A 13,420-nucleotide genomic window follows, 5' to 3' on the forward strand; every position below is an offset into this window, starting at 1 on the left:
ATAATAGATATAGTTTCATGGAAGCCTCACCCCACCGCACCCTCCCCACCCCACCAAAAAACTATGCTCAATTAGTCAAGCCCTACTTATGTAATATGACGGCATCAGACACCGCTCTCCTGCAAGGTGCCCATGTTTCAGATTAAATGTTTTAATTTCCTCGTGCAGCTATGATTGACCTCGCTCGTCATGCAGCGTTTGCATTGCTTTTGATTTTACACAAAGTTGCTGAATTAAGGTTTTGTTGGTGAGTTTGTACAACGTCCTGTTGTGATTTAATGCTTGGATGCATAATGTTGGGGGTTGACTTTGAATTTTGAATTTTTATGGAGAGCAGCTGACTTGAATAAATAGATGTTTTTGTTCAACAACAGGAGTTTAACTTGCAGCACTGTAGACTGAGCTTTCAAAACAAATTAAAAAAAAAGAAGCAATGCAGATTATGTCAGTTTTTTCAGCCATGTGTGGACCCATACGTGCCCATTCGATTGCGAGAATGACCAATTGCCTGTTACAGGTTACAGCAGAAGTGATAATAAATTTAAATAGACGAGTGCAATTTTCTGCTGGCTTGTTTCCTGCACAGCTGACAGAACGGCAGCTTAATCTCAAACACGTACTAAATCACTTATGATTGTAAAAAAAAAATAAAATCCTCACCGAGCAGTATTACATAAGCTCACAGATTGCCATGATTCATGCTCAGTATGCCCACGCTATGGAATTCACTGTTGGCTTTTTCAAAGGTGTCAACAAGTAAACAGTGTCGCACAGAGTTTGTTTTTAAACAGTGGATTCTTGTTTTGCAATAGCCTCCCAAGACCAATTAAAGTGTCTCAGTCTGGGAGTGTGAAGCAAAGCCAGGCCAGAGTGCATCTCTGGAGCAAAATGAGCTGCTCTTGAGGTCTTGCTACATTTCGAAGTTTGCTAAAGTTTCCACAGTGGAAGCGGAAATTACTGCCAATTTAACTATAATTGTGTTTATACTACTTTAGCATTTTTTTTTTTAATCAAGAAAGTAAACATTCCAGACAAAAACAAATATCCTAGTTAAATCTCTCCTTGTACCTCTTAGAAATATTAAATCCACATTAAAAAAAAAAAGCAGTGAGTGTTTTATAGGCATTTTTATGTTGTTATTGCACACTGTATTATCCATAATAACGTTTACTGTGTCTCTTAGCCTAAAACACATCTCTGAGAATGGGAGCAGGAATATTTTCTCCAGTCATTTCCAATTAAACTGTATGGAATGCCGGCTTTGCAGCTTGACCGTGATATTAAGGAAACAGAGACGTCACAGGATGTGATTGTTGTATGCAGCTCATTAACATCTCACATCAAGATGGAGAACTATGAGAATTGACAAAAGGCCGTTTTAACTGCGTAATGAAATAAATATATAATTTGTGTGCAAGAACCGTTTAAGAACATATTAATCTATTATGTCACAGACGTTATGTTCGCACGCTACGTGATTAAAACATTTCCAATTATAAGCTCCTGTCACTTTGCTGCATATCAAACTGTGCAGTTTTATAGTATGATATAATATGTGTCCCCACCTTTGTCTACCTACGCTGAGTCAAAAGTGGCAAGCTGTCAGTCCTTTATTGCAGTCATAATTTCCAATCTCACTTGACCAGTTGCATTTTCATCCTGGACTGAAATGAGTTGTGAAATTAGGCTTGTTGTCAAGATGAGGCTCTTTTTCCCGATGAATATCAAAAAGTATCAGAACAAAACAGAGCCGACTGTACTTTGCTCACAAACTAGTTTCAGTTTCTCTCAGGTGTTTGTGTCATCGTTGAAGAGTTGGTAATAATAAAGGTATCGAGAAGAAATCATTTTCAGTGCAGTATAGGCGGCACGAAATGATTCCCTGTCCCTCCCCATGTTATTTATCGTACAGCACTTCATACCTTCAAGGAGCCTCTGAGTGGTGTCCACAGAATATGACATTGTGACTGTGGTGCTCTAAATGTTATGGGCATCGACCTTTATTTTGTATTTGCAGACGGAACAATTGCACAAGCTTGTATCGTGCAGATGTGATATAGGAGTCGACTGATTTCCATGAAATGCATTAGCAGAAGAAGCTTTACCTGTGGTAGTGAGTATATAAGTGTGATGACTCCACTCTGTGACTGCTGAGAGATACAGTGCAGAAGTCATTGTCTCTAATGTGTCACTCAGTATAAAAAGCAACAAAGCAGTCACTCTGGCACCATTCTCTAAAGTGTCCCTCAGATGGCAGATATCACCTGTAAAATATTGATAACTTTGAACTTGTGACTATACTTTCTTGATAGCTAAAAGTGATGTATTATTTCTCTTTCAGCCACTTTAGTCGTTATTGCAGAGGCAGTATATTCTTTTTTTTTCTCTTGTTTTCCATGTCTCCACTTGTCTCTCTCATTGTGTCTTCCATTGCCCGACGGATGTCAAAAATAGTGATTATCATTGACCTGTGCAGGGTAAACTCTTGTCCTTGACAAAAAAACATCAGTCTCTACATTGTGAGAACACTTAGAACTACTCTGCTGAACTGCTGAATGTCCTCTTAGACTGACAGCTATGTTTTCGATCCCATGCTGTAGGAGAACGTACAGATGCTTGGTAACCTTCAACATCAGAGGATTGATAAAGAAATTGGTTTGTTGGATGTATGTAAAAAAACAAAAACAGAAGGTTTGTCATCCTTTTGACTTAGCATTATATCTTTAGTCAGTTGTTTTGGATATACTGCTTCATTTTTTTAGGATACAGTATCTGACAGTAATGTTGAAATATATGCCACGACTTAAGTTGTCTCATACTTAGCTGTTGGTGACAGCAGAACAATGGTTCCCAACAGAGAGAAGATAGGAATATACAGGGATAAAATAAAACCACTTTATACTTCTCCCTGATGATAAGGTGTCATAACACCTTATCGCAACAGCACAATATCCTACGGGTTATTGCAGGTTTCTGTATTAGTCAGCGGAACTTTATTTCAATAGAAAGGGAATGCATTTCTTTGTAAGCCAAAACTCCTGCCTAGACTCTTCCCGGCTGAATACCAGGGCGACTGGCGCTCGTCTCGAAGCGGCACTTGAAGATATTGTCGTGGTTTGGTGGTGGTTGTTGTTTGAGTCATAGTCAGCTATATCTCAGTCCGTGACAATTTCAGCACATCCTGCTCAGAGCCTCAATTCTGCTGGGAGCTCAGAGGTTTGATAAATAAGTCACTCGAGGCATTGGTGGTAAAAGGGTATGCTTAGAATAGCATTCACAATTGAAAGATGTGATTTGTATGCCCTGTGAGAGATTAAATTACACATCAGGGTTAAACTGTTTACTTTTTTGTAGTGCAAGAGATAAGTGTAGACCTCCATGGTACGGTCCACTGACTTTGATGATTAGCATGTCGTGTATAAGAATGCCATAAAATAGAGTAGATTTACATTATCATGGCTGGCTTTGCTACGGGTGCCTGATCTTTCCTTAGAATCAATAGAATTTCATCACCTGAAGTGATTTTACAGTTGCTTATTTGAATCCCATTTATTAATGGTCATTTATAGACTTTGGAAAGAGGCTTTTAAAAGCCTGACAGCTGGATAGTTTGCCGCTGTGACCCATGCCCACTCATGGTTTTCAGGTGTATATGTGACTTCAATTAGCCTGAACTCATTTTTTGCATATGCTTTCCTTTGTCTAGTTCCCTGCGGTGGAGTATTAACTGAACGCAAGGGTACTATCCTTTCTCCTGGATATCCAGATCCATATGCCAACTATTTGAACTGTGCCTGGAAAATCTCTGTTCCTGAGGGAGCCGGCATCCAGGTGAGAAGACTGATGCAGATCTTGGAGTCATGTTTGATGAAATATTAAAAGATTTTATGGGGGGTGGATTTAGTAATACATGCAAGCTAGCCATTTCTCTACTCATGCTGGTTTCCTTTTGTTTAACTTTCATACTTATTATTAAACATTTGTATTAAGTTATGTTTCTCTTTCAGATTCAAGTTGTGACCTTTGCCACCGAACACAACTGGGATTCACTGGATTTTTTTGATGGCATTGATAGCAACGCCCCAAGGCTTGGTAGCTACTCAGGTAATTCTGATACATCGGAATTTTAGTTGTCTGCTCCCACTTGAGTTTCAGTCAGAAGTCACAAGGTCCCAGCAAGAGACAGATGTGGTGATGGAGGTGATGACATTTGGCATGTCCTTTGAGAATGCTGTCATAAAACTGTAAAGGAAGAAAAAAAAAAAGAAATCCCTGTTTTGTCACATTGTCTCGGCCTTTGGGGTTGAGAGCTTTTTGATGTAACCTCTGTTACAGTTTGGAATTTTACATTTGTAGTCTTGCCTTAGGGCTTACATTATTAAAAATGGTGCATTTGTCACTCAGTAATCTATAAGAGATAGGCCATCACATCACTTTAGATGAATTCTGGAATGAGAGGGGCCGGAGTAGCATCACTTTACTGAAGCTTAGATGCAGAGATCTTATTTTGGAAAAAACACTCTTTGAAAAGTGAAACAACCCCACAGTGCAGCTCTAACTGCAGTGTGAAAAGGGTCAGGCATTTTAAATAGGTAGCAATCATGTTTAGCTTTGGCTAAACTGATAAAGATTATAATTACAAGTTAAAATCTCATCGCAAATTCCCAAAGACATAGGGAATAGAGAAAATGTTCCCTGAGCGCAGCGTGGCCGCACATACAGATTATTTTGCAGTGAATTTGAATTGTAGACCATTCCTCTTCCTCGATGTGATTTAATGCTTCTGACTTCTGTGACTAAAGATCTAGAGGAGCCGTAGTGAGCATGATTTTCTTAAGCTGTGTAACAGAAAGCAGTGGAGAGTTAAATATTTTGCACATGTTCACGTGGTCTTGATAGGCTTAAAACCCAGAAAGTGAATTACACAAGCTCCTAACAGACTTTTGTATATTTCATGAATCAGGTACAACAATTCCCCAACTGCTGAACAGCACATCCAACAACCTGTACCTGACCTTCCAGTCTGACATCAGTGTATCTGCCACTGGCTTCCACTTGGAGTACACAGGTATGAGGAGAGACGGCTTGTCTGCCTGCCTGTCACTATGTCGGTTGTCTTTCTGTGTCCATCTGCCACTGACTTCCAGCTGCTGCACAAGGGTGTAAGAAATAAGAGGGACAGCTGGTGTGGATTGCACAGTTGGAGCTATAAAAAAAAGAGTGTGAAATGGAGAGTAAGTGAGTGGGCAAAGCTTTTTCTTCCTCATTATCTTTTCTAATTTTCAGCTTTTGTATCCACTTCTCTGGTATGGTAGCTTGGTATTCCCGAGTGGCTTTCTTTTTAAATTCCCCCATAGCTTCAACTTACTGGACCCACATCTTTTTTTTTCATTTAAGAACCAAGCTTCCTTATCTCTCCATGGACTATTCACTTCGGGGCATATTTGCTAAGGAGCATGCTAAACATTTACTGTGCATCAGAATTGAAGGAGTATGGCGTGCCCCAGCAGAGTGACTGATTTACTCCTATTTAAAAACTGTACATCCTAAAGAAAGGGCTCTATCCTTGATTCATGCGTAGCTTTTTCTGTAATTCTGTTACACTGCAGGCACCTTTCTTTGTTTCTTCTAATGTCCTTTTCTCTTAGTTAAATTTTGAGCTGGCATTTTCTCAGCTTGCTCTTCCCATTTGTCCTCCTGCTGGTTTGTTACTAACCACTCACTGACCGATACGAGACTGTGGGCAGAACCATTGTCGCTCACCACTGTCTGTGATGCACATTTATGGAAGCGTGAAAAGATTTGAGAGACTTTCTAGGATGATATGGAAATCTCAGACACGTTAAAGTACCCAGCTTTGATTTTTTTTTTTCCATACACAAAACAGTTAAAGAGTAATGCTTTTTTTTTTTTTTTTTTTTTTTTTTTGAGTGAGCTCAGTTCAAACTGTCACTTTCTACAAATTTGTTGGAAAAAAAAGAAAAATCAGGAAAAATCATTGCTGTCACTGGATCTGTCCTCGCTGTCAGTTGTGTCAGTCTGTGAGCATCATGCCACTGTTGAGAACGACTTCACAGTCATGTATCTCACAGTAGGTGATTCGTTCTTCTTGTTTGGAGCCACTCTGTACTCATGTCTCTCAGTGTACTCTTTCCTTTCTACACTTCCACCCCATGCCACCCCACTACCACTGCCTACCGCTGCGAATCACAATCAGCTCTTTCCTCTGTCTGTCTTACACTTTGCCACTGCTGCCCTTGTAAAGTGTATTCCCCGATGCTTTGTGCAAACCATGCTCCATTTTATCTCCTCGCTACCTTTTTCTCTTGCTATTCATATTAGTTAGTTTTCCTGCCATCTGGATCTGCTGCCTTTCCTTTTGGCAAAAAAATAAAAAATATAATTGTAGATGAGGGATTATTATGAGCCACGTTGCTTCCCTGCAGAACTACTTATGAAGTATTGCTGGTTGCCTGCTTTGTAATATTTTAGCCTACTATTTTCCTGACCCCTTGTTGGTTGTATCTTAGTATCTTTATAAAACCATTTGTATTTCAAACACTCAAAGTTTTAGCTCCCAATTAATGCTCTGAAAGCTCAGTGCAGGGGGTAGAAAACAGCAAGAGGGATTGGCACACACCCAGCCAACCAACCATCTGTTTTAAAATGTTTCCTTTGGGTGATTGTTGCAGTCCATTGAGACCAGTCATAGAATTTCTGTATAACCACCCACCAGTATAACATCTTAAGAGAAAAACGTTTAAGCAGCTCTCCTAAGGCAGACAGAATGCTATAGTGGAAAACATAATTGCAGTGTTCACACAGGCACTATAGCAGTTTGCATCCCGAATCAAGTCCCATATTGGGCATCTATCAATGCAGTCTACAAAGGCCTGTATTATTTCCACAGCTACATGGATTAACTGTGACGCCACACTGACTCAATTGTTCGACAGCTCGGAAAGGCACTTTTTTTCTGGATTGGTCTTAAAATCTTTCCAGACTTTCTTAAACTGTGTGTCTAACTTCAGTCACATCAGTCAAAGGACAATATAGCAGTGCTAAGTCTATGCTTACTACATATAATCTCCTTCCACACATTTCCTCATGAATTATATGTATCATAGCTAAACCTTGCACAGTTGTTAAAGCTGAAGAGCAGAAGTACTTGTGCTCTTATTACTTGTACCAAACTTGTAATCACGGTTAGCGTTTTCTTGCTACACTATTTTTCAGTACTTGAGGCTGCATGCTGTGCTGCCAGAAGTGCTGCTGCTATTGCATGTAAAACAGTCTTTCAATCTTTCTGAAAAACATACCTTTTAGCATTTGCTACGAAACCATAAGCCTACTATTTTCATTCCGGTTCAAAGCTACTTGTATCCTGTACATACAAGTATCATGTGCTTCCACATTTAGACTTTAGGTTTCAGTCAGTACTGGCATGCAGTTGTGTACAGGTTCACTAATGTGTCTTTATTTTATCTAACGCAACACTGTACACAGTACAAGTCAAAAGTTTGAGCCTGTCCAAACTTTTGACTGGTACTGTAACTTTGAAAGAAAATATTGTATGTATACAGTCTTACATATTTTTGCTCACAGCAAACAACTAACTATAGCTCGGTGCACAGTAGGTGTCATTGTGACATGTGTATAATCACAAGACATCTCCTCTCCTGAATCACTGAAGTCTGATGAATCACACACTCACTCTCCCTGCACTCAGTGTGTTACTGCTACATATATTAACACACTATTTTATAATTAAACTGTTGTTTGTGTCATTTGATGAAAATGTGAGTGGTTGTGATAATTCAAAATACTGTGATTATTTTAAGTTAATTGTGCTAACTGATTAGAGTGGTTGTTTTATTATATTGATAAAAGTAATATTTGAGAATAGTGGCCGGATGGTTAAGGATGGAAACCTGATGAGCTGCATAAAACAGGGAGATGTCATGATGTGATGTCTGATATCGGACTTCAGAATTTGTTTAAATAACTGAGACAGAAAATTGATTTTATGTACCTTAGATGCAGATGTTTGACTACTCCTCCACCCACAGGTGGAAACAACACCTGCCTGTGCTGTGAACAGTGTCTGTCCACAGTAGTATGCTTCATAAAATTGAACCTTTGTATTTGCATATACCTTTACAAAGAAACTTACTTTCCACACAGTCGACTGTTCTATAATGTCTGACCTGCATGTTTTGCTGCTGCATCTGTCAGGTAGCTTTTAATGTCCCTGCATATTTTTTTTTTTTTTGCATCAAACCTTCTCCTACTTTTTGGAATACTAAACAGTTGTTTCCTTTGCAGGTCGAGTTTGATTTTTTAAATAAATATTGAACTGATCAACTTCATGTAAAAGCACAAGAGCAGATAAAACTCTCAGCTCCAACTCACTTGGCTAGTGGTCACACTCGGATATTAACTGATGACACACATGATTGAAATTCCTTTGCCTGTATACAGTCGGCAGGGTTTCGTATTTGACAAGGATTCCTTAAGATCTGGCAGGTTTTATAGGGTCACTTTGCTTAGCCTTGGCATTCTGTATTATTACAGGGTTTGACAATCTTTTAATATTTTCATTGTCTGAACTGAGCTGAACTGCTGAGCAGTCTGCAAATTTCACAAAACACTGCAAGAGACAGATTGATTGTTCCCTATTATGATTACACATGATAATTTTATAGCTGCATTGTGCTTTAATGTCAAAATTACCTTCTGGCAGCCTCACATGACGGCAGCTGCACTGCTCCTGTGAATTGTGTCATCAAATCACCTTGAAATTAATTAAACATTTCTAAGTCGAAGAATTTGTCATAGTATTGCTCTTATTTAAACCCTCATATGACAGAACTTCACAGCTTCAAAGCATCCACCCACTCACCTTGTACAGGAGCTCTTCTTTTGTTGAATTGTTCTGTCTCCAGCTGCTTTCTGCTCTGCGCCTCTTGGGTTACTGTCTCCTCCCACTCAAATATCCTCTCTAACTTTCACTAGATGTTGAGTGGAGTGACCACTCCTGCTATTCAGAGTCGCCTATAAATTGTTCTGAATGTTTTGTGGGCACATCTCCTGCCATGTTTGTATTCATCCACCCACTGACTTGTTTGGACAAGTTAACTCTTTGAGTGGGCTTGAATGCGAGTGCTTGTGAATTGCTTGTATTTGCCTGCACGTTGTCGGGGATGCTGTGTTTGTGTCGCTGTGTTTGTGCATCCCCCTTCCCACTATTTCGCTGCCTGCGGCCGCCTTACAAATTATACATTAAGAGGAAAATCTAACAAAACTAGCTGGATTTTTATATGGGTTAATACAAAGATAAACTTTTTCCTCTTTTATCCTCAGCCTATTTTGGTGTTGTTTTATGCACTGAAAAACAATGTTTGACAGACGACTGGTGCAGGTTGAAAAATGTTTAAGATAAGCATCGTCTCTAGTGCCTTTCATTGAGTAACAACATTATAGGCTTCAAAGTAATGAAGTAAAATATTTTCTCCTCTACCTGTCAATATGTTTTAGTCACCTCTTTGATAAATGAAATTGCAACATGACTATATTTATTGTGGGTTTTTTTAATCTGTAAAAGGCAGTGTAGCTCAAATTTCCTTAAAATGTCCTACATTAATATAGCCCACAGCTGGCATCACAATTGCTTTTAAGCCATTAAAACACAATATCTAGCCTTTCACTACCTGGCAAGTGGCACTGTAATCATTTCTTTCCAATGGAGCTCTATGCGTCTGTCAAGTAATACTTCAGGGATTGCTTTGTAATTTCACAGTGATTGCTTCAGATCACAGTCAGAAGGATTTTGCGATTACAGCCACGAGTAGAATAGCTTTATAGCTTGTCCCAGTTTCTAAATGTTATGATGAGGGGAAAGAGAGAGGGGAAAAAAAGACTTCCTCAATTATTATGCAATTACAAGCACATTAAAATGAGGGATTGTATAATTATGTTAAAATGGTTGGTTTTAATTAAATTATTCCCTCTATAGGTATTGGTTGATTAAATGTAAATATTTACACAAAATATACTACGGATGAATGAAATGGTATCAAATGTGCAGTTGGAGTTTCGGTTGTGGCCATGGTATGCAGAAGAATGATCGCTGTCCACACTTGTGTGTTGTGACTCTGTCCTAAGCAATAGGTTTGGATTCGTGTCCAGAGCCGCTGCCTCCCAGTAATGGCCGAAAAGTTGGAGATCGTTACACTGTGGGTGACATGGTTTCCTTCCAGTGCGATCAAGGCTTTTCATTACAGGTGGGTGAAAATATAAAGTGTAGATCTGCGGGTCTCTTAGTGAAAAATATTGACCTGCCTAGATGAGTGACAGTTTGGAGGAGATCCCCCCAAGGGATGAATGTGTCAAGACAGAGGAGTCAGGCTAAGTCCAGACACTAAGTCCTTTTTATGACTTTTGTGTGTGCTTGAGTGGAAGAGTACAGGAAGTAAATACATGAATGTACTTGTGTGCTTGCAACTTTATTTGTAGTAGTAGTAGTAGTGTGTGTGTGTGTGTGTGTGTTGCATGCCTCCCTGCTTGCATGTTTGTGTACATGTGTGTGCTAGTGTGTTAGTTACAAAGCAGCTTTAACTTATTCCAATCCTCCCTGAGTAGATTCTGTAGCTGTGGCGTTTTGAGCTGTAGAACCTTCCAAGGCCACAGGCGATGGATTGTGTTAACAGTCGCCTCACTAATCCCACACTGATTTTTTTTTCTCCTCAGCTCGGGCATTCTCTTCTTTTCATATCCTCTCCGGACTAACCAGCAACTTCTTACACACATCTTCAGGCTGAGTGTCTGAACACCAGAAATAGACTTGAGGAGGGTGTAGTAACAAAAGCACAAGTATAGAGGAGTCTTTTGAGTTTAGGTGTGTGTGTGTGTGTGTGTGTGTGTGTGTGTGTGTGTGTGTGTGTGTGTGTGTGTGTGTGTGTGTGTGTGTGTGTGTGCTCAGCATAGCTGTTTTTTCAGGTTTGGTGTTAGTGTACAGGTTTTTGGAGAATCTACCTGCATGTATGCATTTTATGAAAGAGCAGGTAACTACCAAGCTACAAGTTTTGAATAAAACAACATCACTGCTGTGAATTTTAACCATCACATTTAGGTTTCCTCTTTTGTATGCAGCAGATTAAACAATGTTTGCAGGTGTTTTTTCTCTTTTCATGTCAGGTTGGTACTTTCATTGCCTAGCTAACAGCAAGAACATCCTGACTTATTCTTCATATTCACACACAAGAAGAGGATTTTGACTAATTCCGAAGATAGTACAGAGATAAAATATACAGGGATCACCTGCTGGTTTGAGCTCATGATGTTCATTTTCATTTCGATCTGCGCGGTATTTCACTGAAAGGGAATTGACAAGTGTTTCTGTTTGTTTTCTTGAACAGGGTAATGCATATATTACCTGCATGCCTGGCCCCGTCAGAAGGTGGAATTATCCTGTACCTCTGTGTTTAGGTAACATATTATTTTATACAGTCTGACATCTTTAGTGACAGGATTTCAATGAGTCAATATGGTTGACAACAAAACCATATTTGTAGCTCCAAACACAAGCTTTTTTTTTCTTTTTACCTTTTTACCATTCATTTTTTTTCTTGTTGACTTGTTTATCTTTCTTCTGTCTTCTCCTTATTTATATTCCTGACATACTAATATTTGGCTCATATACAATAGCTCAGTGGCCTCACAGAGGAGTTGTTATTGTATTAGGCGAATCAACTATTTCACTGTAAGATCGGAGGGGAGGGATGAAGGCTGGGAGTAGATGCCTCGGGGGGTTAGGGATTATGAATTTTCTACTTTCCCCTTCAGTTGAAAATCAATAAGGCTTTGCACCATCTGAGTGTGTTGTTTGATTTCTGATACCCCTGATGAGACGCTCTTGTCTCCTCCAACACTTCCTCTCAAGTTGATTGCCACAGTGATAGATTCCAGAGATTACCAAGGAAGAACTTCACATTCTCTTTGACGCCTCACTGTTCTCTTGCCCCCCTTTCCTCAGTTCCATACAGTACATACACACAAACATACATACACAATGTGGTGAATACACTTTTGCACACACAGACAAATCTGCATGGTTACACAAAGAGCTCTGCGTGTAAATACTCTGTTCCTGTGATTTTCACCGTTCACTGCAGACATAAATCCCAGCTTTACTGTCGATAGGCATGTTCTTGGATGTGTGCGTTCGCTCGTTAGTTTAAGTCTTCTCTCATTTATGGTACATACGCTTCCCTGAACACCCCAGGATCTGTATTCATTTTGTTGCTGATAAACCCACATCAAAGGGCTCAGATGCCCCTGCACCAAAAGTATAACACCCTCTTAAGTGCCTCTCCTCTTCTCTTTTATTTCATACACAAGCAGGTCAAGCACGTTTTCCCCTGCCAGGAAAACAGTTACATCCCTAGATAGTTTTTGCCTCATTTTGGTCCTGGTTTATAGTCCTCAAAGAAATAGCAGCAATATCACTTGTGTTTTCCACCATTTGCCACACAAATGTGCCTGTAAGGGGCTGTGATGGGTAAAAGAGGAATGATTTAGTTTTAAGATTATAAGATTACACCACCTGCGTGTTTGTGTAAGACTACGTTGTGTGTCACAAGAGAGGGGGATAACCTTCACAGCAAGCTAAGTTTTCTCTAATGCACTCAGTCAAAGAAGAGAGGCAGGGTGTTGCAGGTGGGAGGCTGAAGTAATCACCTTCACCACTGAACAAAACTGAGTTAGTCTATTGAATAGTGACTCCCTCATTTATTTTTGATTTAAAGCACCACCAAACAAGGAGGCTTGGTCTGCTATTTTTTTTTTTTTTTTTTTTTTTTTGGAGCATGTGGTCAAGAACAGATGTACAAGTTAAAGACATAGTGCAACATAGGCAAAAGAACCTACTTCACTCTACATAGAAACGTGTATATGTAGTAGGATACACATGCACAGCACTGGTATATTTTTTGTACACTTATACAACATTTATGCATGTACTGGAATTTGCACTCACACAAAGACACAATGCTCTTTGCCCTTTGTTTTCCCATTGAGCCATTCCATGGAAAAGTGACATGTTCTTTCTCTTTGGTTGGTCTCACTCAGCTCAGTGTGGCGGCTCTATGACAGACTTCAGTGGCGTCATCCTCAGCCCAGGCTTCCCAGGGAATTACCAAAGCAGCCTGGACTGCAGCTGGAGAGTTCAACTCCCTATTGGCTTTGGTCTGTACCCTCTTCTCTCCTCTCCTCTCCTCTCCTCTCCTCTCCTCTCCTCTCCTCTCCTCTCCTCTCCTCTCCTCTCCTCTCCTCTCCTCTCCTCTCCTTTGTAACAGAACAACCTGCTAATTTCAAACATATATAAGCATGTATAAGTACAAAATTGTTATACGATATCTGA

General features: G+C 39.7%; 1 protein-coding gene across 1 annotated transcript in view; it reads left to right on the forward strand.

Annotated features, from left to right (window-relative positions):
• Window positions 1-13,420, forward strand: part of LOC115794073 (CUB and sushi domain-containing protein 3-like) — a 238,215-nt gene that overhangs the window by 151,417 nt on the left and 73,378 nt on the right. Inside the window, exons 35-40 of the mRNA XM_030749325.1 lie at window positions 3,707-3,831; window positions 4,008-4,104; window positions 4,964-5,068; window positions 10,165-10,283; window positions 11,418-11,487; window positions 13,129-13,245. Coding sequence (XP_030605185.1) covers window positions 3,707-3,831; window positions 4,008-4,104; window positions 4,964-5,068; window positions 10,165-10,283; window positions 11,418-11,487; window positions 13,129-13,245 — 633 coding nt within the window. The remainder of the gene's footprint in view (window positions 1-3,706; window positions 3,832-4,007; window positions 4,105-4,963; window positions 5,069-10,164; window positions 10,284-11,417; window positions 11,488-13,128; window positions 13,246-13,420) is intronic.

The sequence above is a fragment of the Archocentrus centrarchus genome, chromosome 16 (assembly GCF_007364275.1).
Source record: "Archocentrus centrarchus isolate MPI-CPG fArcCen1 chromosome 16, fArcCen1, whole genome shotgun sequence".
Lineage (NCBI taxonomy): Eukaryota > Metazoa > Chordata > Actinopteri > Cichliformes > Cichlidae > Archocentrus > Archocentrus centrarchus.